General features: G+C 48.4%; 2 protein-coding genes across 2 annotated transcripts in view; both read left to right on the top strand.

Annotated features, from left to right (window-relative positions):
- LOC142575755 (uncharacterized) overlaps nucleotides 1–26,847 on the top strand; it is a 78,968-nt gene that overhangs the window by 19,748 nt on the left and 32,373 nt on the right. The gene's annotated exons all lie outside the window — the stretch shown is intronic.
- On the top strand, nucleotides 521–24,927 carry LOC142575756 (uncharacterized). The gene is made up of 2 exons (XM_075685375.1): nucleotides 521–622; nucleotides 22,304–24,927. The coding sequence occupies exons 1-2, from the start codon at nucleotides 571–573 to the stop codon at nucleotides 22,642–22,644; spliced, it is 393 nt and encodes a 130-aa protein (XP_075541490.1). The 5' UTR covers nucleotides 521–570; the 3' UTR covers nucleotides 22,645–24,927.

The following is a 26,847-nucleotide window of genomic DNA, read 5'->3' as shown; positions in this document are numbered from 1 at the left end:
CGAGTGCGTCGTGCCGTGACTCCTGTCGCATACGAGATTGCCCCTTACGCGCCATCTGCTCCTCAGTCCAGTGACATCTTGCACGTCACACGACTGAAGCAGTATAAGTCTCCCAGTGATGACATTTAGACGCTCCGGGACATCGCTTCTGTCGCCGGGGGATTATGCTACACGCGAGTGGCATTTGATTGTTTGAACGAGGCGCGTGGTGGGTGCCATCACCCGAGAAACGAGAAGAAAGAACGAGCTGGGCTCGCGCGGCGAATCTAACCGCTCAGCGCTGCAACCGCTTTTGTAATTGTAACGTGTAAATAGTTGCTCGTCTTACTGACTCGTCCTTCGTGTAACAATATATCCTCTTGTCTCCAAATCTAACCTTCAGGAGTTATCTATATTTCTGAGAAAATTGTGGAGCAGGCGTTTAAGGTGTTCGAGAACTTCGCTGTAAAACTAGTTCGACTCTTGGTACAACCTGAAAGATGTTGATGAATGTCATTTCTTTTATCTTCCTGTAGTCTGCTACGCTGCGTCCATCGAAGAACCTGTGGTTACATCGGAAGGGTCGGGGACATGGCGGGGCATCTAGTGAGCGCACACGGGTGCCCATATTACCATGTCGCAGGTAAGTCACTATACCAAGAAAGAAAGTGCGAAGTGTATTCCAATGTAATAATCATAGGTCATTACTTGCACTGAACGTCGCCGTAACATCGACATGAAAACTTGCCTTTGTAGCGTGCAGATAGCCGTAATAGCCGTATGGAACTACCGTGCACAGGGGCCGGTCAGAATACGGAAGCGTGATACATTCAATTTATCCTTTACTCAGAAAGTAAAATATAAATTATGGGGTTTTACGTGCCAAAACCACTTTCTGATTATGAGGCACGCCGTAGCGGGGGACTCCGGAAATTTCGACCCCCTGGGGTTCTTTAAGGTGCACCTAAATCTTAGCACACAGGTGTTTTCGCGTTTCGCGCCATCGAAATGCGGCCGCTGTGGCCGGGATTCGATCCCGCGACCTCGTGCTCAGCAGCCCAACACCATAGCCACTGAGCAACCACGGCGTGTACTCGGAAGGTATTTAGTGACATTGTCACGGTTGTCGTGACGGTGAATAATGCAGCTGCAATACTCTGTATGACAAAACTAAATTCTTATTGGGCGCACTTGTGCCCACAAAAGCAAGTTACACTCAAAGCACAGTAATAGCAGCGAACACAGTCAGCAGTCATCGAATACTGATCTGCCGGTCAAGTACGTCTGCTTCTATACACGAGTCATCGAAAGTTGCAGAGTCATCGGCGGTGCCCGCGTGTCTTCCAGAAAGTTCTGCACAATTCGCGTCGCACATGTAATCAGATTACACAAGCTTTGGTGACCACAGAACCATCGATAACATTCTAGAAACTTCCCATACATGCGGGCGTGTCCCGCGCTGAGCGATAACATTTGTATGGCAGTGAAAAGCGCCCACTCGTAAGAAATAAACAAGTCCACGTGTCAATATACTGCAGCAGTGACGTCGAAAGAAAAATTTACAGTGATATGTCCGTTTACAGTGATATGTCCGAGTTTGTAGCACTTATAGCAGCGGATTGGTCTAAAAGATTCGAATTTGTTTCGAATTCGAAAGATTTGTTTGATTTCTCCATGCTCTTTTCTGAGGGCTTTTCCTCCACGTCTACAGGCTCCGGTCTTCTAGTGTGTGAACCCTTTTTGAATGGAAATTGTTCCCGTGGTCCATTTCGGCCGCCCCAATTTCCGTCCTCGGCGTTCAGCTTTCTACGTGGTGCGTACGCTTCGGCTAATTCAGCCGCCCTTTCCACAGTGTTGGCATTTCCTCTGCCTTGCTCCCACAGCTTCACAGATTGTGGGATGCCTCTGTAAAACTACTCTAGACACATGCATTCAATTATCATGTCTCTGCTCTCGTACGCTTCCGCGCTTTTAATTCACTCCACTAGGTTGGCTTTTAAGCTCTATGCAAACTCAGGATATCCCTCGCTATCCTTCTTGCATGTGCTTCTAAACCTCTGCCGAAAGGCTTCGGCAGAAAGGCGGTACTTTTTCTAAAGACTAGCCTTAACTTCCGCACAATCATATTCATCATGCGCACTGAGTCTGGCGATTACCTCCGCAGCCTCACACGGCAACATAGACAGTAACCGCTGTGGCCATGAACTCGGGCCGAAGTTCATCTTTTTGCAAGTCCTTTCAAAATTTCCCATGAACAAGCCTATGTCATTCCTGACCTCAAATGGCTTTAACAGCCTGTCCATGAGGTATAATTCTGGCTCACTTGCTCGTCCCAGAGCTCCTTCACTTCCTTGAGACAATTCCAAACGTTTGCTTTCAAGTTCAAGTTGCATTTTTCTTAACTCGCGATCTTTCTCGCATTCCTCTTTCTCTCTCTGTCCCATTCTTATCTCTCTTTGTCCCGTTTCTCTCTTTCCTTAAGAAGTTACAACCGCATTTACATGTCCTACTCACTGGTCTTTTCGGAAATCAGCAGCAATAATTGCGGTTTTAGCGTTTCCTTGCGTACCTCTAGGCCCAGTTCCTCACCAACAATCAGCAATTCGTATCTCAGCAGTGTCCTTAACTCCATGATTGCAGCTTTACTGCCTTGGCCCTGCTCGCTAAACCTACCTTGGAAAACACAACCTAGCTAACAATCAACAATCTAGCTTCCCTTCTGTTTTAAACAGAACAACCACAAAATGAAGCCTAGAGATTCAAAGCAAGAACCAAGCACTCACCGCAGACACAGCACCGCGTCGCAAAGTCCGTCTCACCGCTGTCAGCCAGTTGTGATGGTTGGAGCCGGGCATGAAATAGATGGTAGCTGGCCCACGCCGTCGTCCAACTAATCTACGCTGAGGACGTTGTTGAAGGGAAGGACTGCTCCACCGCGAGAACGAGGAGTTGGGGACTTATTTGCAGTATCTACATGAGAACGTTACAGTTCATCAGTCTAGCATGACTGAACGAGGAATGTACCCTGAGGAGCCGCCAACGGCTCCTTAAATACACGCTGTCATCCCTAGATCCCTAAGTGAGGGAAAATGGCAGTTCACTGCCAATTCGGAGCGTCCAACGGCATCGTAGCCGAGCCGCCTTTGAGGGAAAGGGCCGACGCACTCACTTCCGCACAGGTTGCACTGACCACTTCGAGAAGAGTGGGTTCTCGCAGACACGGTGCTGGACCCTAGCAGGCGCCTCTTTATCCCACAGTCGACTCCACAGACAATGGCTGCCGCGTCTGTCCATTGACCGACGACTTCTATGCTGCGTGAGACGGCACCGCCAAGCATCTCCTTCCAGGAATTCCCCCTCTCCAACCAAACCTTGACGGTGACGGCATACACACTAACAATACTTCCTCCGCCGACTGCGGCTACAAATAGCCATCTGGGTGCCGTCCCCATGTTGACGTGGCGCATTCTTGTCGTCACAAAGCAGGTTGTCACCGCAGACCTTCCAGCGTCGAAATGCTGTTTATTCGAGCATTGTAGTCCTAACAAAGTGAGTCATAGCAGCGGGCCAGGCAGATTTCGTCCTTTCAAAGCCAGTCGTTGGAGCAGCCATGGTGGCGCCTTTCCGTCGTGGTTACCCGAAGATCGGCAGCCTCCGCCGGCCATCCGTAACAAGCTACGACAAAGTTTGAAGGTGAAGGCTTCGAGGTCTACTCGACGTGGCGGCTCAATGAAGCCGGTCTAAGGAGCAGATCAGCCGCCCAAACGTCATTACTTAGGGTCACAAATAGAGCAAAGAGGCTCGGTTTTGCGCAAGAACATAACGAGTGGACTCTGTCACAATAGGAAAACCTTGTAATCAGGGATGAATCCACGTTTACGACCACTGGCGACCAGCGAGACACGGTAAGGTATTTTCTAGAACGAATTATTACTATCCATACAATTAAGAGACTATCTTATATTCCCTCATCTTCTAAAATTTTTCAATACTTACAAGCATTTCTCTCGCAAACCACACTTAATTCAAGGGAATTTTCCATGTTTCAATAATTTCTCTTCTCGTATTCGAATGCTGATTACCATGTTATCGGCTGTTAACGAAACTTATTCTCAAGTCTCTAAACTTATTGAGGCAGTTTTTCGCCTGCGTACCATGGCCACGCACGTTTATATCTCCTTCCGTTTCTCTACCGCTGCTGCGCTTTAGAACCACGGCGCTGCAATGATGATTCAGTAATTTGCCTTTCCTTCGTTTTAAACTCGTTCTCTTAACTACTACACGCAGAAACAAAGCAACAGCGGTCGCATTCGATCCTATAGAGAGAGAGAGAGAGAGAATTATCAGTCATAGCACTCGTAGTACAGCCCTCTGGGCCATTCGAAAGTACTCTTATTAGGGTTATTATTATTACACAAAGGTATTTCGCTCTCGTGAGCAGCAGTCGTTGGGATAGTTACTCGGGCTAGCTTCCCACGCTAAGCGTGCCGCGCGCGCACCTGCTTAAGCTTTTCCTAGTCTCTAGAGCCGCTCGAGTTCCCTTTCATCGACGGGCGGCTATTTTTTCCAAGAAAGTATGCCTTCCAACCACTTGTTTAAGAGATTAAAGAAGAAAATGAAAGAGATTCCCCTTCAGTTATCATCAATTGTTTCCTCCCTGCTGTCACTTGTTTTCCTTCTAAGTAGTTACTCATTGCAGGTTTCTTTCCCGTTGCCGCCGCCTATGAGATTATGTCAGCCTCTCCGAGTTACCGCTTGACGTATTTTGTTTTCACGTTGCTCACCATACTGGTCGCATACTTGCTACTAAGCTTCCTGGTCCTTCTCTTCCTCTGTGAATCAGTGTTTTTCCGGTACAAATATGTGAACGATCTCACGGCCCACTCAGGTTTTTCTACCTTCCAACCAAACCAAAATCGACCTTCGCGGACAATATCAGTCTCTTTCCACGTAAGTATGAGGCTTTGGACAGGAGCTATGGCGCTTTAATGTAACCTCGGGCCTGACGGACCAACCAACTGAGCTATCTCTCCGGGTAAAATCTAAGGGTCAGTAGTTCAAATCCCGTGTTGTCTTCCTTTTTTTATTTTCCTTCTTTTCCTCCCTTTCTTATATTTCTTTTCTTTTATATTATCACTATACGAGGGAATTGCATATCTTTGCCAAGACCGTCCGCATGGGGACCCTCTTAACAAAAAAAAAAAACATTCTCCTCTATTATGTATGGCCACTCATGTGCAGGTCATAAACTACCAGGTTTTTCCAGTTGAGCGCACCTGTGCGGTTTTACCGAGCTCAGATTGGTCCACCTTGACTGATCGGAGAAGGCACCACTATGGGTTGAATGAGGCGTACAACTCCTGCGGTGGCGAAGGGGCAGAGTATCCACCTCGCGTGCAAGAGGACCGTGGTTCGAATCCCGGTGCCGCTGAATTTTCCACCGAAAAAAAAAAACGCGTGATGAGAAAATTCCATAAACAGGACTGGAGTGCGGCCTGATCCCAGTGACCAAAACTGGTAACGCACTCTCTTACCGGAGCAGGATTGGCCACCCTGGTGCAGTACTTGGCCACAACCTCCTATATGAATACAAAAATCAAACCCCGGCCCTGAGTCCCCAGCAACCACGAAGCAACTGATCACGGCTGCGGTCAGATCTGTGACGCAGCAGAGGGTGCTAAGAATCCCTGGCTCCGCACAGGCCGCCATTTGGAATCTGAACCTGGCAACGTTTAACGTTAGAACGTTTTGTAGTGAGGCGAGTCTAGCAGTGTTATTGGAGGAATAAGAGGGTAGGAAATGGCATATAATAGGGCTCAGTGAGGTTAGGGGGACAAAAGAAGCATATACAGTGCTAAAAAACGGGCCCGTCCTGTGCTACCCCCCGGGGCTTAGCGGAGAGACGAGAACTAGGAGTCGGATTCCTGATTAATAAGGATATAGCTGGTAACATACAGGAATTCTATAGCATTAACGAGAGGGTGGCAGGTCTTGTTGTAAAACTTAATAAGAGGTACAAATTAAAGGTCGTACAGGTCTCTATGCCCCTACATCCAATCATGATGACCAGGAAGTCGAAAGCGTTTATGAAGACGTGGAATCCGCGATGGGTAAAGCCAATACAAAATACACCATACTGATGGGTGACCTCAATGCCAGGGTAGGCAAGAAGCAGGCTGGAGACAAGTCAGTGGGGGAATATGGCATAGGCTCAAGGAATAGCAGGGGAGAGTTATTAGTAGAATTTGTAGAACAGAAGAATATGCAGATAATGAATACCTTCTTCCGCAAGCGGGTTAGGCGAAAGTGGACGTGGAGGAGCCCTAATGGCGAGACTAGAAATGAAATAGACTTCATACTCTGCGCTAACCCTGGCATCATACAATATGTGGACGCGTTCGGCAAGGTGCGCTGCAGTGACCATAAGACGGTAAGAACTCGAATTAGCCTAGACTTGAGGAGGGAACGGAAGAAACTGGTACATAAGAAGCCAATCAGTGAGTTAGCGGTAAGAGGGAAACTAGAGGAATTCCGGATCAAGTTACAGAACAGGTATTCGGCTTTAACTCAGGAAGAGGACCTTAGCGTTGAAGCAATGAACGACAATCTTATGGGCATCATTAAGGAGTGTGCAATAGAAGTCGGTGGTAACTCCGTTAGACAGGATACCAGTAAGCTATCGCAGGAGACGAAAGATCTGATCAAGAAACGCCAATGTTTGAAAGCCTCTAACCCTACAGCTAGAATAGAACTGGCAAAATTTTCTAAGTTAATCAACAAGCGTAAGACAGCTGAAATGAGGAACTATAATATTGCTACGGCATGAGCCGGGCGAGCAGAAGAGGAATTTCACCATCAATCTCGTCCCTTAAATAAAGCCGGATTAACATTAACCGTAAAACTTTTTTGTGGTGGAGGTGCTGGGTACTTCGACCAAGACGACGGAGATGCTGCAGCAAGTACCACGCCGCAGCCGACGCCTCGCACGACTGCCCCCAACACCACTTGAGATCCCGATGTCCCACAGCGGTGACCAACAGCCTTCTCTGGCAGCTCCAGTGCGAACAACCAGCGCCTGGATGCATCAGATGGAGCCCCGCCCTTTCTCAGGAAAATTCGGCGAGGACGTGGAGGAATGGCTCACCCACTACAAGCGTGTGAGCAAGTACAACGGCTGGAACTCCACGGCCCAGCTCGACAATGTGGTTCTGTTCCTCACAGACACTGCGCTAGTGTGGTTCGAGAACCATGAAGATATCTGCACAACGTGGGACAGCTTCGTTACTCAGCTTACAGAGTGCTTCGGCGATTCCACCATGAAAAGGAAGCGGGCGGAGCAAACATTGCTTCAGCGCGCTCAAGTCCCAGGTGAGACCTGTACTACGTACATAGAGGCAATCCTGAAGCTTTGCAGAACGGTCAATCCTCGAATGTCCGAAGAGGACAAGGTTGGACTCCTTCTCAGAGGCATAGCCGAGGATGTGTACAATTATTTAATCGGAAAGGAGAGTCTCGCCTCGGTCGCCGACCTCATCAAGCATTTGCCGCACATTTGAGGCCTTGAAGCTGCGCCGTATCACGCCAAAATTCGGCAGGTTAGCAAATGTCACAACGGTGGCAAGCGTTGAAGACAATCACAACTACAGTTTTCAATTTGACCTTGCGGCAACTATAAGGCAAATTGTCCGCGAAGAACTTGAGACACACCAATGGGGCGGATGTCGAACAGCTTGGCTGCGCTCCCAGCCAACCTCAAAACATGCATCTGCTGTTTCCGCAATGTTTGCCATGCCAGGCGTTGTAGTGTGTCGAGTCGATCAGCTGCGACAGCACCGACGTACCTTTCCCGACGACATGACGCACGATCAACGAACTCGTCGAGCTACCACCACGAATCGGTGCTCGGAAGATCGCGTTTATTATTCGCAGCGTCCCAGGTTTGACCCCGAGGTTTACAACGTCGGTCCCGCATCGCCTGTGTGTTCCAGCTGTGGCGCCTCAAGACACATTGCTCGTTTTTGTCGCCGGCCCCGACAGACAACAAGATATGGCCCACCGCCAACTTGGCCTAATTTTTAACGTGACAGTTATGACGACCGTTGGCCGACAGACCCTGATACTGCAAACACCACAGGCGCGCCACCCCGGAATACCTTCCGTCAATATAGTAGAAGGAGTGGCTCGCCAGCTTCAGACCGCAGCCTGACGCCCCCAACCAGTCGCCAACGTCGTTCACCGTCCCCACGGCGACGTGCTGCGTCACCACCGCAGTCAGGAAACTAGCCGGTGCGGCCGATGGAGATAAGGTCGCCGGACAGTCTGTGTCACTGCGAAATACTCCTCTGCCTATTGTGATGGTAAAGAACAAAGTGCATGTGTTGATTGATAGTATACCTGCAACAACATTAGTGGATACTGACGCTACCGTTTCCGTTATGAGTGTGACTTTCAAAGAGAGGCTGGGTCGGAAAGTTATGTTCGCGTGGAATGGTGATGTGACGTTTCGTGGTGTCAGTGGAGAGTGCCTAGTTCCCCTTGGTATTTGTGTTGCAAGTGTTTTGTTTGGAGAAGAAGATCTTAAAACAGAATTTCTCGTACTACCGCGATGCACTCATGATGTGATTCTCGGTATTGACTTTCTTCAGGATTGTGGTGCATCCGTTAACTGTGGCACAGGCGAAATTACTTTGAATAGCGCGCTTCTCGCCACCCTTGCCGACACATCCTTACCAGTGAAAAACTATTGTGTTGTTTCCAACGATTTGCTGCTACCGCCTTGGTCTCTGTCACGTATCCCTGTCAACTTCGCTGCTGCCGACCTTTCATCGTTTGACGCGCAAGTCCAGCCACTTACGTCGAGCTGCGCAAAGAAAGATGTACTTGTACCACGCTCTGTCGTGAGAGTAGTGAATGGTGCCTCAAATTTGTGGGCTTTCAATTGTTCTTGCGTCCCTGCTGTTCTTCCGCGTGATATGAAGCTCGCTGAATTTGACGAGATTACTTACAGCTCCATTACAGTTCTAAGCGAGGAGGAGCAGTCTCATACTAGCGATCCTCAACAAAGCACTTCTGAAGAGCAGATCCTATGGATGATCAACAAGGCGCTGCCCTCACACGAGCGCCACGCTCTCGCACAAGTTTTGTGGGCACATCTTTCTGTATTCGATTTCACACAAGGCGACAAGCAGGCTTCACTCCCGCGTTCTCGTGCTCGCCACAGAATTGACACCGGATCTGCGCACCCCATTCGGCAAAAGCCTTACCGCGTTTCTTCAACAGAGAGGACAGTTATTGCTGAAGAGGTGAAAGACATGCTGCGGAAAAAATGTTGCTCGAGAGTCCTCTAGTCCGTGGGCAGCACCAGTAATCTTAGTAAAGAAGAAGGATGGATCGTGGCGGTTTTGCGTTGATTACAGGAAACTGAATGCAGTCACCAAAAAGGATGTGTATCCACTTCCTAGAATTGATGATGTCATTGATTGTTTACATTCCGCTGTCTACTTTTCAGCACTGCATTTGCGATCAGGGTATTGGCAGATACCCCTGCACACACACGATAAGGATAAAACGGCCTTCGTGACACCAGATGGTCTTTATGAATTTAACGTTATGCCGTTCGGCCTTTGTAACGCGCCAGGAACATTCGAACGATTCATGGATACTATCCTCTGAGGGCTTAAATGGGAAATTTGTTTGTGCTACCTAGATGATGTGGTGACTTTTGGCAGCACATTGAGTGAGCATAACAGCCGTCTCAGTCTTGTTCTGGATTATGTCAAACAAGCCGGCTTGATCCTAAATTCCAGGAAATGTTTTGGGCAAACCAAGACGTTAGTACTTGGGCATCTGGTCGACAAAAACGGTGTGAGGCCAGATCCACGGAAGATTGAGGCAGTCAGCGCCTTCGAAGCACCGAAGTCAGTGCGGGAGTTGAGGAGTTTCTTGGACCTGTGCTCGTAATTTCGTCGCTTCGTCCAAAGATTCGCCGACGTGGTGTACTCCCTAACATGTCTTCTCCAAAAAGCCGTCCCTTTCAACTGGACATCGGCTTGCGGCGACGCGTTCCGCCAGCTAAAATTTCTACTAACGTCAGGGCCCATATTGCGTCACTTGGATGCATCCGCACCTACAGAAGTGCACGCTGATGCCAGTGGCATCGGCATCGGTGCCGTACTAGTGCAACTTCATCACGGAGCTGAACGCGTTGTGGCTTATGCTAGTCGCTCTTTGACTAAGGCGGAACGCAATTACACTGTGACCGAGCAAGAATGCTTGGCAGCTGTTTTCGCTGTCCACAAATTTCGGCGTATATCTACGGACGCCCGTTCACTATCGTTACTGACCACCACGCGTTGTGCTGGTTGGTGAATCTCCGTGACCCGAGTGGACGACTGGCACGTTGGGCTCTTCGACTGCAGGAGTACGACTTCGTTATTTCCTACAAGTCCGGGCGTCGCCACGCAGATGCGGACTGTCTCTCCCGCCTTCCTCTGACGACGACGGAGTGTGGCGAAGACAATTTTGATTACTGTTTTGCTCCCATTTCTTCTACATTCCCAGACTCGACGACTTTCAAAGCCGAGCAGGAAAATTATATTAGTTTGGAACCTCTATTTGTAGCCGCATCGCGTCCTGGAGCCACCGGTCGACTTTGTGTCCGCGACGGTCTGCTTTACAAGGCCAATTATTCAGCTAAATGTGCACGCTTCCTTCTGGCGGTGCCGCAGAGTCTGCGAACGGACATACTGAGAGCCATGCACGACAATGTGACCTCTGACCATCTACGTTTCACCAGAACTTTGAACCGGACACAGGAGCGTTGTTACTGGCCCAAAATGCGGGACACAGTCAAGCACTACGTCGCCAGTTGCGAACAATGTCAACGCTACAAGCGCCCTACGACCGGTCCGCCAGGTCTTCTCCAACCTCTGCCGCCGCCTCGCCTGCCATTTGAACAAGCGGGTATCGATCTTCTGGGCCCATTTCCCCGATCATCGAACGACAACCGATGGGTTGACCATCTGACCCGTTACGCTGAAACGGCGGCCGCACCATCGGTCAGGTGGTCGACCCATCTGACCAGTTACGTGGAAACGGCAGCCGTACCAACTTCAACAGCTGCGTCCGTTGCGAGGTTTTTGCTTCGATTCATTATTCTTCGACATGCCCCCCCCCCCCCCCGTGTCATCATTAGCGATCGCGGTCGTCAGTTCGTTGCGGATGCCGTAGAAGAGCTGCTTTGTCTCTGCAGTTCGCAGTTCCGTCATTCAACGCCTTATCACCCTCAGACAAATGGGTTTGTAGAACGCACGAAGAGAACTCTAACTAACATGCTGGCCATGTACGTATCTTCCGATCACAAGGACTGGGATGACGTATCCCCTTCATCACCTATGCTTATAATACTGCAAAGCATCAGACGACCGATTACAGTCCTTTGTATCTCATTTACGCACGTTCATCGCTAAGCTGCATTGACACTATACTACCGTTTGACTTTCACTGCGAGTACTCTGTTGCCAAGACGCTTTGTCTTGCCGAAGTAGCCCGGCGTATCGCTCGTCTTCGTACTGTGGCATCGCAACACCGATCGAAATAGCGTTATGACAGCCGACACCAGTCTGTCTCGTACGTTAAAGGAGACTTTCTGTGGTTGTGGACTCCGGAACGTAAACGTGGCCTATGCGAAAAGTTTTTACCCCAGTACACGGGCCCATTCGTCATTGTAGATCGCTTGAGTGACTTGACGTACGTGGTGGTACGCTTGACGTCCGCTGGTCGTCGGTCTAGCCGGACCCAGTTAGTACATGTTGCCCGTCTTAAGCAGTTTTACCCTACGCTTTCTGAGTGATTTGGACTTGCCCAGCGGGCTTCGTCTGGCAACCGGGGATTGCTACGGCATGAGCCGGGCGAGCAGAAGAGGAAGAAGACGTTAGCTGGTGCAGCCTCGGGACGCCATCTTGACTTCACCATCAATCTCGTCCCTAAATAAAGCCGGATTAACATTAACTGTAACAATATGGATAGAATTGAACATGCTCTCAGGAACGGAGGAAGCCTAAAAGCAGTGAAGAAGAAACTAGGAATAAGCAAGAATCAGATGTATGCGTTAGGAGACAAAGCCGGCATTATCATTACTAATACAGATGAGATAGTTCAAGTGGCTGAGGAGTTCTATAAAGATTTATACAGTGCCAGTGGCACCCACGACGATAATGGAAGAGAGAATAGTCTAGAGGAATTTGAAATCCCACAAGTAACGCCGGAAGAAGTGAAGAACGCCTTGGGAGCTATGCAAAGAGGGTAAGCAGCTGGGGAGGATCAGGTAGCAGCAGATTTGTTGAAGGATGGTGGCAACATTGTTCTAGAAAGACTGGCCATCCTATATACACAATGCCTCATGACCTCGAGCGTACCGGAATTTTGGAAGAACGCTAACATAATTCTAATCCATAAGAAAGGGGACGCCAAAGACTTGAAAAATTATAGACCGATCAGCTTACTGTCCGTTGCCTACAAAGTATTTACTAAGGTAATCGCAAATAGAATCAGGAACACCTTAGACTTCTGTCAACCAAAGGACCAGGCAGGATTCCGTAAAGGCTACTCAACAATAGACCATATTCACACTGTAAATCAGGTGATAGAGAAATGTGCGGAATATAACCAACCCTTATATATAGCTTTCATTGATTACGAAAAAGCGTTTGACTCAGTCGAAACCTCAGCAGTCATGGAGGCATTACAGAATCAGGGTGTAGACGAGCCTTATGATAAAATACTGAAAGACATCTATAGCGGCTCCACAGCCACCGTAGTCCTCCTTAAAGAAAGCAACAAAATTCCAATAAAGAAAGGCCTCAGACAGGGAGATACGATCTCTCCAATGCTATTCACAGCGTGTTTACAGGAGGTATTCAGAGACCTGGAGTGGGAAGAATTGGGGATAAAAGTTGATGGAGAATACCTTAGCAACGTGCGATTCGCTGATGATATTGCCTTGCTTAGTAACTCAGGAGACCAATTGCAATGCATGCTCACTGACCTGGAGAGGCAAAGCAGAAGGGTGGGTCTAAAAATTAATCTGCAGAAAACTAAAGTAATGTTTAGCAGTCTCGGAAGAGAACAGCAGTTTACGATAGGTAGCGAGGCACTGGAAGTGGTAAGGGAATACGTCTGCCTATAGGGCAGGTAGTGACCACGGATCCGGATCATGAGACTGAAATAATCAGAAGAATAAGAATGGGCTGCGGTGTGTTTGGTAGGCATTCTCAAATCATGAACAGCAGGTTGGCACTATCCCTCAAGGGAAAAGTGTATAACAGCTGTGTCTTACCAGTACTCACGTACGGGGCAGAAACCTGGAGGCTTACGAAAAGTGTTCTGCTTAAATTGAGGACGACGCAACGAGCTATGGAAAGAAGAATGATGGGTGTAACGTTAAGGGGTAAGAAAAGCGCAGATTGGGTGAGGAAACAAACGCGGGTAATGACATCTTAGATGAAATCAAGAAAAAGAAATGGGCATGGGCAGGGCACGTAATGAGGAGGGAAGATAACCGATGGTCATTAAGGGTTACGGACTGAATTCGAAGGGCAGGGAAGCGTATCAGGGGCGGCAGAAAGTTAGGTGGCCGGATGACATTAAGAAGTTTGCAGGGACAACATGGCCACAATTGGCACATAACCGGGGTAGTTGGAGAAGTATGGGAGAGGCCTTTGCCCCGCAGTGGGCGTAACCAGGCTGATGATGATGATGATACAATTAATATGGTAGTTTTAATATTTATGTTTGTTTACCTCGCATTAACATCCTGCCTAATTTTACTTCGGCGAGACGAATAATTCATGGCTAAGATATTTCTCCACTTGAGAAGTAAAAAGTGCAACTATATGAGGCTTACATATTAGCTTAACAAAGTGGGCCAATGCACCGCAAATAAATGACTTATTGCGGTCAGTATTTCAAGTTTACCGTCGACCCTGAGGCAGTGCATGCACCTGTGATTCGAGCCAGTGCTCGCAATCCATTCTGTTAACATGAACTTAAGTGAGGTTAGCGCACATTCTTAGACAAGTTAATTACCTATCATAATATATCGGTAATCAATATAGGCTTTCTTTTCTTATCCCAGCTATATGCCGCGGTACCTGCAACGGGTCGCAGCTAGTGGGCGCGCTAGTGTGAGCGTGTGGGCTTGCATTAGCAAAGATGGGCTCGGCCCACTGATACACTTACAAGGCAAGTTCACCGTTGAAAGGTACGGGACGATCATAGACGATGTACTGTTTGCTTACGTTCTGGACGGCCCGTTCCCGGAAGGTGACTATATGTTTCAACATGATAGCTCGCCGATCCATACTGCACGTCCTGGGCAAGAACTGCTCGATGAGGGCGGCGTCACTGTCCATGGAGTGGCCACCCGGATCCCCGCACCGCAACATCATTGAAAATGTCTGGCGCTCATTGAAAGTATTGGTGGCGCGCCATCCTCTGCATGGTTTGTCCGAGGATATGCTCTAGTCCGCCATTACCAGCGAGTGGGACGTGCTCTGAATGGTGACATCGCTTACCGAGTCGATGTGCACCTCACTACACTCCAGAATGAGCGCTGTCATCGCTGCCGCTGGGACATGATGAGATAGTAAGGGATGTTCGGAGCATGACGCGTGCATTTCCCCACCGGCTGGCAGGGCCTGTCTTGAGCAATGAACTATGGTCGATAAGAAACACTTTCAGCTAACTGTCTTGAAGCATTCTTTTATCCTTATCCGTTTGTGTCATCATGTTTGACCCGCGTAGTTATTATTGTTGAGTGGATTATTTTCCTTTTTCGTCAAAGAAATATTGAGCACGTTGCGCGCACAGTTTGGTGTCCCTTTCTTGTCACTGCGTATCACGGCAGCACACACATACGTGCACGCACTCAGTACCCCGGCCTTTCGAAATAAGAAAAGGAGCGTGCTGTCAGAAGAAATTAGTAGAACCCCAATGTGGCCAATGAAAGCTATGAGTCTGGCGTCGCGCAACGCTTAGTAAGGAATGTCGGCTCATTTCCCGCAGTAACAAAGAAATCCGCGCATTGCCCTTGACAGTAGCACGCTTCCCGACAATGCGGCTGGCGCGCGCCGCCGCAGCAGACGACGCGGCTCAAGACTGCGGACGTTGGGCTTCTGCGCCTGCGCGAGCTGCTGCCGACGCCCTACTCCAGCGCTCGCCGCACCGCGGTGCAATGCGCACCGAGTTTACCCCTGAATGCGCAGCAGCCTGTACTTACGTTTGGGCATGCTAGTAGGATAGTAAGATATGGTAGAGTGATAGTGAATCTTGTCGCTGAATGCAAATTAACCCTAAATGCCGCATGCTCGAAACCACAGTACTCACGGCACGTGGAAAAGAAAACACTGAAGATAACGTTAGCCTCTCTAAGGAAAATTTGCTATTGTAGAGTGTTTTCGAGGTAAACATTGAAGACAAGAGAGTTTGAACAAGAAAATCAAAGCTGATCGAGCGCTTCTGCCATAGCTTTGAATGAGTTGCTGCCCTTTCTTGAAATCGATGGGCCAATTGGATGAGCGAGGTGGGCACCTTACACTGTGCAATGTGACTAACAAAGCTCGTCCCATACATGAATATTTATTTAGATCTCCAAAACCAGCAAGAAGCAGGGTCGTTATGTTGAAGAAAAAGTACAAATTCCGACGAACACCATACAAAGAAGGTTGAGCATGGTGCATTCAAGGTGTACACGAGCACAAGGGATAAAAGAAAAGGAGCACAGTCCGGAGCAATAATTGCAGAGAGCCCATGTTCCGGATTGTTTCCCAAGCTGGAAACTACGCTCGTACAATCGCGGACAGATTAAAATGGACCACGGCGAAGGCGGCCGGAGCGGCTGCGGGGCCGGTGCAGCCATGTGCAGCACAGCTATCGCACCTCGCGCGCTCACGACGACAGTACCCCAAGTGACGTCAAACTTCTCCTCCGCACCCTCACTCTCACGTTGTTGCTTGTCAAGCTTGGTAAATTTCTAGTGCCGCGTTCTGCTGCTCTGCTGATGACGGTCGGTACTAAGGGGCGCGTGAATCGCCAATAGTTCAGCACTTTGCGCTGTCGCGCAGCGGCGGGCGGCTGCGGGCCACGCGCTGCGCTGTTAAGGAACCGCCGCGCTGTGAAGGAACCAAAACTAGATGTTTTCTTTTTACTTTTGTAGGCGGTTTGCAGTCACGGACACAATAAAATGAACCACGGCTTCGGGTAAAAAACGCGGACCAGTGCCAACTAGTGAAAAAGGCGCCTAGTGCCGAGACGTCGGCTCTTGCATGCGCGTCCCTTTTAGCTCGCATCCTCTCCAAACCATCAGCATCGGCTCAGCACTATTGAATCCTAGGGAGCAACGAGAGATAACGCCGCTATAGCCACAACGTCTGAGCCCTGCTAGAATGGGTTGTCGGGGTGGGATTGTTCTGTGGACCCAGCTCACGCTGCATTTGACGGAATTGCCACCTTGAAACCGCAGATCCTATAAGTTTTTTTTTTTTTTCTGTCGCGTTACCACGATACTGCGTAGGCAAGAGGATCGCCGCGGCTTGTCGTCTGCTAGACTGAATTAGCCGTGCTCGATCGGTTGTTGGAATGACGGTGAGCGACCCACTCTTTATATTTACCCGTGCTATCTCGCAGTGCTGGGTTTATTCGCAGTGGATGAAGCGGCTTCGGTAGGCTTTCTCTGTTATAATTGCTATTGTAGAATCTTGGACGAACAGATTTGAATACCATGCGCCATAAACAGAGGTAATTCCATTCAACATGATCGTCACCCTAACGAGGCCCCTTCAGTGCAACGGTCGCCTGGGACATGCCGGAGTAAAAACTGCCCGCCAGCAAGCTCACGACACGGCCAAGCAATCTGCTAATAGCGAGCCGCTGGCGGTAGAGCATCAGGCCGCATGGTTTGCATGGCGTCAAGCGCTCCACGTTCCAGCAAAGAGAAAAAGAAATCTAAGGTTCGATGATAGCAGTTAATATAGGAGAAAGCCTACCGAAGCCGCTTCATCTACTGCGAATAAACCCAGCAGTGCGAGATAGCATGGCCAAATGTAAAGAGTGGGTCGCTCACCGTCATTCCAACAATCTATCGCGCACGGGGTAATTCCGAGTCTAGCAGACGAGACGCCGCAGCGATCCTCTGCCTACGCGGTATCGTGATCACGCTATAGAAAAAAAATGTATAGGGCCTGTGGCATTAAGAGGAACCTTTAGCTCGGGTGTTCCTATCTAAATACATGTAAAAGGAGAATTCGTTTTCCTCGGCAACCACTGCACCAAAGTTGACGAGGTTTGTTGCATTTAAAAGAAAACCTTAAAATCTAGTGACTGTTGGTTTCGTAGTTTTGAGTTAGGTCGTCAATTTTTAATCAAAAACTGGCAAAAATGCAAAATTTTCGAGAAACAAAACTAGGAAGTTTAAAACTCTGGAGCTCAACAACGAAAAATGATAATACAATTCTGTGAATTGCAGCTAATAGTACTTCTAAAGCGGACAAAACTGATATGTTACACATGAATGTAAAAAAATTTAGTAATATGGAAATACAGCTCTTGCACAACCTCTATAACCAACGTACCAAATTCACGTAAGATGTAGAAAATTGGTCCGCTTTGACTGACCTAATGAATGCCATTTATAGAACCACGATATCTGTTCTTGATTCAGAGCTATGAATTTGTAAACTTCGTACTTCTATTTTTTGTAAACAGTCAAATATTTGAAAATGTTTTCAACAAGATTCTAGCCTTAAATCGAAATTCCGGTTCCAACAGTTACTAGAATTTATCTTTCTCTCTCAAATGCAACAAATTTCATTAAAATTGGTCCCGGGGTTATCTCAGAAAAACGTTTTTGCGTTTTACATGTATTTGAATAGGCCACGCCGGAGTTGCGCACACCCACCGTGGTTGCTCAGTGGCTATGGTGTTGGGCTGCTGAGCACGAGGTCGCGGGATCGAATCCCGGCCACGGCGGCCGCATTTCGATGGGGGCGAAATGCGAGAACACCCGTGCAGTTAGATTTAGGTGCACGTTAAAGAACCCCAGGTGGTCAAAATTTCCGGAGTCCCACACTACGGCGTGCCTCATAATCAGAAAGTGGTTTTGGCACGTAAAACCCCATAATAATAATAATAAAAAAGAGTAGCGCACGAGCTGAAGCTTGCTCTTGAGGTGGCAGCCGTCAGCTGCAGCGCGAGCTGGGCCCAGAGAACAGTCGCACCCCCGACAACCCAATCCGGCAGCGCATCAGACGTTGGGGCTATTAGTCCGCAGAACGGGCTAGAGGGGCGCTGCGAGCGGCGCTCGCGTGACGTCAGGGCACGGACTCGCGCTCCATGGACTCGCGCCTGTTGTCGTCTGCTGCAGTTCGGGCGGCGGCCGGGCGCCTTCTGCAGTGTTTCCGTTTGTTCGCTCCCGTTCACTATGCTTATATACTTATGGCGGGCCTCTCAAATATATCTTTTACGAAGTCTTCTTTCGCGAAAATTTAATCAAGGAGCTTATTTCCTAGACGACAACATATTTCTCAAATGCAACGCTATAGTGCCACTCACGCGCCGTGGTTGCCCTGTGGCTATGGTGTTGGGCTGCTGAGCATCAGATCGAGGGATCGAATACCGGCCACGGTGGCCGTATTTCGATGGAGGTGAAATGCACCCCTGTGTACTTAGATTTAGGTGCACGCTAAAGGACCCCAGGTGGTCGAAATTTCCGGAGTCCTCCACTATGGCATGCCTCATAATCAGAAAGTCGTTTTGGCACGTAAAACGCCATAATTTTTTATAGTGCCACTCGAGGGAGCTCAGATCAGCCCATTACGGGTTTCTCATGCGCGGATCTACACTTCACAGCGGTAGCTCACGTGAATGATAAAAGCATAGACGCAAAAGCGCAGCACATAAGAATCCAGTTAGGATTCCATATTCACCATGGTGCAACATGCTTGTCACAATCAAACGCTCGCTATATATGACTTGTACAACGTTTATCTTTACTTTAAACCACTAAAACATGTTTGCTGACGACGAGTAGTTCATGGTACAATATCTAATTGTTCTATTTCTTCACAGAAACGCTCGGCAGTATACTACGATGACTTAACTAACACTGCAATTTAGATTCTGCTAGCACCACTTGCGTTTTTAACTGCTTCTCAAAAGGCCGTACTGCACTGGTTAAACTTAGGTGCGGGTAATTTAAAGCAAAGCTGATTGAGGCTTACAGCTCTTTGCAGCGCACGCAAAGGAATGTGCCAATATTTATTGCCTTTCCATGCTACACGTTCAGCTCACTTGAGCAATTTACTGGTGCTTCTTGCTTGAGAAACAGACATGATGAACCTCTTTGGAGAACTCACACAGGTTGCTCGGGCCAAATATTTGAGTGAAATATGCCTTTTGTACCATTTCGCTGCAGCCAGCAACAAACCGAAGCCTCATTCATTAGTAGTGTGGCAGATATTGAAGATATCATTGTTCGCCAGTGGAGGCCAAAGTCAAGTGAATTCGTGTAAGGCTTGTGGTGTCTTCTTTCTGAGGCGGGTATGCGAAGTTTTATTGTACGTACGTACGTACGTACGTACGAAGGGAATAGCTTTAAGTTTGTATAATTAAACAACGCAGGATCGAAACATGGCGAGGCAGAATAATGTGGTTGAATTTTCCATTTCAAGGGAGCCTAAGCTGCGCTGTAGTTCCTCGAGTATGCTATAGGCATTGTAATTGGCGCTGTAAAGAGCTACTTCATGGTTTCAATTGGAAGTTGTAGTAAACGGCTCGGTTTCGCGAACAATGCGTGCCTCGCCACAATGACAGTCGGTTGCTTCCGTTGCGGGTGGGGTTTGCCAGGTCGTCAATAAAAACTAGCGAAGGCCACTATGATAAATTTTATCGCTTACGGTTGATTGGTTCTCGATCATAACCACGAATTTTCTTCATGTCATTGCTGTTACGATATTCGCTAACTCTCTCTCTCTCTCTCTCTCTCTATATATATATATATATATATATATATATATATATATATACAATACATGATGCGCCGTTAACAGCCAATGCGCTTCTGGGTGCCTGTTTCAGAGAGCGGTGAAAGTAGTACCAAACCTTTTCACAAAAAAATGCGCGCCTAACTCTTCCTTTTAGGCCTTAATACAGTAGCCACATTTGGCTAAAACTCACCAGAGTGATAAGAATCATGATGAACGCTTCCTTCTAACACGATTTTATAATATTGACACCAAATATCCAGGTTTCCTTTCATGTAAAATGCGATGTCTCTCACAGCTAAGTACTGAGAGAATATTAAGTGTTTAGAGGAGCATAATACATAACTCCGAGTGTTGAGCTTGCAGACATTCTGTTTAAGCAACATTTATGGACAGACACGGCGCATATATGCATCGTAGGGACAATCGACCCCTTCAGCGCTACATAGCTTGCGATATCCAAGTCGCAAATTATTGTCTTGATTCACGCGGTTTTCAAGCAGAAACTGCGGTTCAGGATGGCAGCTGAAATAATCCGAAATATCCCTCTGTAAGCACGGCTCGCGCCGCAAAAACCCCAAGCATGCACGGAGGGAACGAGCGCGCGCGGCAGCCGAGCGAGCCGGAGCGAGCAGCGTCCTGGCCGTGACGTCACTGGCGGGAGGGAGCCACTCCAAATTCTCACCGCTAGTAGCGGTGTCATCTCGCGCTGCTCCCTACGATTAAATAGCGCAAAGCTGTTGCTAGAGGCTTGGAGAGGCTGCTAGCTAAAAGGGATGCGCATGCAAGAACAGACGTCTCGACACCAGGCGCCGTTTTCACCAGTCGGCACTGGTCCGCGTTTTTTACCCGAAGCCATGCTTGGTTTCATTGTCCGCGACTGCAAATCACCGACAAAATTGTCAGTTGCTTAGCTCGGCTATGCCAGGATATACGTAGCGAAAGCTAAGGCATATCATGGTTAGCCGTGGTTAATCTTGATTGCAAGTCTAGTTTAGTCTGGTTGTCTAGCTATGTTGCGGCGTTTAGCCAGTCGTTCGGCGCGCTGTTCGTCCGTTTCCTGGGCGACTAGTTTCCTCTTCATCTCGTTCCGACGTCGATTCCAGGCCTCCTCCAGCCTATCAGAATTGTCGCCGTCCATACTGCCGCCTCAAATGTGGTTGCGGCGCACGCGAACTCTCCTTTGCAATCCTCCTACATGTTATCAGGCATGCGACGCAGCTGGCGAAGCGAGCGGAGGCGAGGGCAACGACGAGGAACGCGTGCGACGTCATACCAAACGGCGGCTACGGTAAGGCGCGGCGCTGCGCAGCGGCAGAGCATCTGTGGCTCGGTGCTACTGGTGGCGCATGCGCAGTAGTGACTAGGGAGTGAGAGAGAGAGTAATATCCGCGGCGTGGCGCGCGTTGTGACCTTATGTGCCTCCTCGGAGCACCACCACGGCGAAATCGCAAGTTCGCGGCCAGAAAACCTTTCGCTTTAAAAAAAAGATGGGTTCTGGTTCCTTCACAGAGCGGCGGTTTGATGGCCTGCGGCCATCCGCTACTGCGCAACAGCTCAAAGTGCTGAACTATTGGGGATTCACGCGCCCCTTCGTCCCGACCGTCAGCAGCAGAGCAGCTGAACGCGGCACTACAAATTTATCAAGCATGACAAGCTCCAGCGCGAGAGCGAGGGTGCGGTGGAGAAGTTTGGCGCAACTCGGGGTACTCTCGTCGTGAACGCGCGAAGCGGGATAGCAACGCCGGCCTCGCAGCAGCTCCGGCTGCCTTTGCAGTGGTCCATATTAATCTGTCCGCTACTGTACATCGGGGAAATGCTGGATGTTAGGGTAACTCCCGTGCCAAGGCTTACAATAATCACGTATGCGTTAAGAAAACGGCTAAGTATGGTTCATGCTTTCTTGAACAACTCAGAGTATGCTTGCTATCAGCCTAGGTAATTAACCATTATTAATAAAGGAACCTTGGCGCACCCCTTTAAACACATATTCTTATATGGAGAAGTTGTAGAGGCTCTTGACGAATACCCGTGTAGTTTGTTTTCCTGTGGATAGCTGCAAGACTGTCTTTTCTCGCTGTTAAAAAGCGCGCAAGATATATAAAAGGTTTATAAAAAGCATAAATAAGTGACTAAGCAATTGCGCGGAGCGACACTCGTGCTCCCAGACGAGCTATAAAGCAGCGATAGGTGTAGCAACTAGGCCATGACGTGTTACGTGATTCCAGTTCTCCCCAAATGCTCTCTCTTAGAAATTCTTTTTATATTTCTCTGATCAACCTTTGCAGACGAAGCACAGGCCATCTTCTTCGACGAAGCCTGTAGACGGAGTACGTCAACCATCACGACTCTGCTGATAAAGAACGACGCAGTCTTCTTGTTTGAGCTGACAAGGGAAGGCAACTTTAACAGCGAAGTTAGCCTCAAGTTAACCACACTTAGCTGCCTGCCTACCGCCCTTATGTACTCCATACAAATGTCGAACGGGAAATCAAGCAACCTATGGAAGAGCAGGGTGCTCATGATTGGTCATCCAGACGTGGAAGAGCTCAAGATCACAGAGGATTTTCTGAAAAGCATGTGCGACAATGAGATGCTGAGGGTGGATGTGGAGACCTCAGAAGAGTGACCTAGACGGCACACTTTCAGTGAGATGCCCCCCCCCCCCCTGCGAGCAACATGTGCTAGAACAAACACGCTAAATCGTCATTGACAAAGCTCTCCGTCACAGGAAATTACATCGTTAATCACATCAGAATTTGAACTTTGAACGCGTTATCAACTTGAAGGATAGGTTTCAAGTCCATCCAGTTCTGGGAAAATGTGCAATACTGCTTGCCAGGGAGTGCTACCGGCACATCGTTGCCAGCAACGACACTGAAGTTGCTTGTGCATTATTGACGCTGTACGCCACGCTAGGCAAGCTTTACATCTCTGATATGTGAAATAACATGTAGCAGAACTGTATTTAGAAAAGAGGCTACATCAAACTCTAGAGATTACGAGATGCTGTCTTGGCTTGCATCAGATCGCCTCAACAAGGCGACGCGCCGTCTGTGTGTCCGGCCTCCCTCCTGGTCCGCAGCAAACGTCAGCCACCTTTTGGTGGCGTCCACAACAGCTGCATCAGTCGTGCCGAAGAGGGCACGTGTTGCACCAGTGAAAAGGAGTTCGGCAGGTGTTACGCTCTTGTAACACAAGAAGGCAAAAGCCTGCTGCACATTTGGTAATCCTTTAAATTATACAGTTGGGGTTGAACTTCTTTGTAAGACAATTGGTGATGCATCAAGTTATACAATCAGGGCTAGACTTCTTTGTAAGACATAACGAGCCGCAATGGAAAGTACAGGTGTGGCACTAAGGCGACCTCCTTAACGCCACATATGAACACTTAACGTAGTACCTAAAATGCTGTATGTTATTGCATGCACTAGGCCACACCGTTAGACAGCAAGATGGCTGCAACGGGACGTGTGAACTCAGGCACGCACTAGGCATACGTTTAGTAAGCGAGAACAGTGGAGCGGCCGTGGCTTCAGGGAAGCGTGCTTGTCTCGCACCCCGGTGTGCCCGGGTTTGATACCCAATCAGACCGATACGTACCAAATTTTTTTTCAAAGCCACCAATTGGTGGCTTGATGAGGGATTTGATGACAAGGATGTCTACGTGTGTGAGTCACGCTACTCTGCAAAGGCCAAGGCATTCAAGAAGATAAAGATATGGAACTTTGTTCCGAATGAGCACACAAAGCTGGTGCCCAGAGAAGAGGTCTTGTCAGCTGTACGGGTGCCATCTGTGTTTAAGGACGGCGTTGAACGGTCTGCAGACAACAATAGCAATTCCATGTGCTTCGCCCTCGAAGAGGAGTTTAAAGTTGTTGATCGGCCTCGTCCGAATGTTACAATAAGTGCTCCAAATGAAGAGGAAAATGTGACATATTATGAGCAGCTCAATCTTCCTTCTGGGGTGTTTAAGTTGGGTGACTGCTGCTATGTTCGCACAGAACACTCAAAAACACTTATCGGCCGCATTGACAAAATGTGGATGGACAGGGAGGGAAATGGCTTCTTCCATGGACCGTGGTTTGTGTTGCCGAGTGAGATCCAACACCCACCATCACGGGTATTCTACCGCCAGGAGGTGTTTCTCAGCTCTATTGAAGACACCAATCCTCTGCTCAGCATCATTGGCCGCTGCAGCGTGCTTGACTGCAAGGAGTACACCACCTGCCGGCTGACCGAAATCAATGAGACTGACGTGTACATTTGTGAATCTCGCTATCTTGAAGCCGAGCGACAGATTCGAAAGTTGCCAAAAGGTCTCAAGAAATTTGCACACTCTGAAGTGGCAACACCAGACGAGGTGTACTACTTCAAGAATCCCATCACCCCACAAAAGTGTGACGCTGGCCTCGCTGATGGTGCTGACATGCAGCCAACGGGAGACGAGATGTCCCCAATGCCTTCCCGGGTTATGTCTGAGACAGACAATGAAGAATCCAACGATGTGCCCTGCTCTGCCTTGGCAAGGGATGACAGCAACCTGTCATCTGCCTCTGGCAAAAAGAAAAGTACCAAGCGTGTCGTCACGGGTTACGTGCTGTTTTCAAGTGAAATCCGCAAGTAGATAGTGCAGTCCAACCCTGACCGCTCTTTTGGAGACATCAGTCGCCTTGTGGGCAATGAGTGGCGCAACCTGCAGGCACCACAGAAGGCCGACTACGAGGAGCGGGCATCTCGCCTCAATGTCAGCCAGGAGGACACCAACGACAGCCTTCCCCAGAGCCCAGCCTCCTCGTCGACCCACGCTGTGGGTGGGGGAGCAGGGGGAGGAGAGAGCAGCCGCGACGTTTTTGTTTACAGGAACCTCCCCGAGAAATGTGACGTCAATTCAAGCATTTTTTGCGGTGCTGGCCACTTTTCTTCAATGTCACAGCCAACATAGACACCTAAGGCTTCGCCTTAAAATTACACACTTAAATGCATAAATCTGTCTTCTGAAAATTTTGAAACACATTGTTTTATGGTAAACTTTTTATCTTCCCCTAAGCAACCTGTACCTTAGTTGTGTAGCTCAGTAGTAAACCATCAAATTGCGTGCTTGCTTTCATTATGAGCTTAAAAAATAGGAAAGTTCATACAACACAAACTAAGGTGATCCAACTCTGAACTGGGGAAGCAATGATTGTAGCGAAACTGTGTTTCAAACTTGTTGACTCTGTTACTCTAGATGGCACAACTATGCAGTATTCAGGAGGCCAGCCACTGTTGAAAACTGAGCAAAACAGCACCTATAGCATGTGCTGCCAAACAAACATCAGTAATGGAGTGTCTGTAATATACTGATCATGGTCAAATATTTTATCTAAACTGTAACTGCAACACCATAGCATAGAGAAGTTTATATAACACTAAATCTCGTAATGGGGGAAATATTGAAAGCCGCAGCAGATGACAAAGTACTATTTGTTTTACGTTGATGCTTACCAAGCAAAAGATGCAGCACATTTGTGAGGCTTTTGAATGGAAATTTTTTCCCTCAGGAGCCAGCCCAGCTGCACTGCAGTGCAACTGTCTTGGAGACGATTTGTCAGAGCACCCCGCGAACTCCGTCTTTTGCATCGCTGCCACCTTTCATAGAGAAATAGCCAACCTGCAACACGAAATGCAATACATGAATAAAAAAAGTTGCCGCTTCGCCCAAAAAGCGAAGCATCGATTGCGATAGCAAATTAGTAGACAGCTATCCGAAGTAAGGATAGTAGTTTTATCATCTGTATAAAGTTGTAAATGTTCGCTTACTAAGTAAACAAGCACGGTGTCACGTGCGTACAGGTAAACATGAACACATCTCGCTTGATGACCGCGGAAATTCGTCAAAACCTGGAAAGAACGCCAGCAGCAGCAGGAAAATTGACCTTCGCCCTGTCGCTTGTCTCGCTTCAACGCGAACACCGAAAGCACAGCGCATACTAAGCTACCAGCACTCGGCATATGCACTTCGTACCCATCGCAGATTGCTTTGAAGATGAGGCCCCGCGGGCGCACACTTCGGCCACAAAGCAGATCGCTTTCAAGGTACAGTGCCCACGCGGCAGCTCCGTCAGCAGCAGCCACGACAGCAGAACGCACCCCCCCCCTACCGACTCCTCCTCCCTGTGTACCGCGAGTGAACTAAGTCCACGCGCTTCCGGCCACTTTCCTCACTCGCATGCTCGAGAATAAGCTGCGGTTGGCGGCTCACCCTCACACGCTTTCACTCGCACACACAGCGACGGTTTTATCGCCGTTGGATTTTATACGGAATCTCACGGCGACGCCGACGGCATAAATGCACTTGGAGTGTCCAGATAGTTACTATCCAAATAGAAGTTCAGTGAAGAACCGTTTTGTTATGTTTAAATGATTTGACAAACATTTAAACTACACCTTGAATTTTGTCATTGCAAGATAATCTTGCAATGATAGGAAAAAACATTTTATCTCTTAAATTACCATATCTCTTAAATTACCATATCTTTAAAGCAGCAAAGAAACTCCTGCGAACTGACACAAGCTAACCTCCTGTAGTGAAAAGTTGTCATTAAATGTTACAAAAGCAGTAAGTGTGCAGGCCTCAGTTCTTGTAAAATGCAATTTTTGTTGTACTGTTTACTTTGACAAGCGTTGGAACTGTTACCTGCAGATACATTGCGGGACTACCTTGTTTGTTGGACAAGGCTTCTGCCCGCGAATAACATAGTTGTTGTTGGTAATAACAGCATGCCGTATATAGTGAATTACACTTGTCGAATGCTCATCTGTAGACTGCGCGAGCATCCGAAGCAGTGGT

The sequence above is a fragment of the Dermacentor variabilis genome, chromosome 3 (genome assembly GCF_050947875.1).
Source record: "Dermacentor variabilis isolate Ectoservices chromosome 3, ASM5094787v1, whole genome shotgun sequence".
NCBI lineage: Eukaryota > Metazoa > Arthropoda > Arachnida > Ixodida > Ixodidae > Dermacentor > Dermacentor variabilis.
This window is presented reverse-complemented; position numbering and strand designations above follow the sequence as displayed.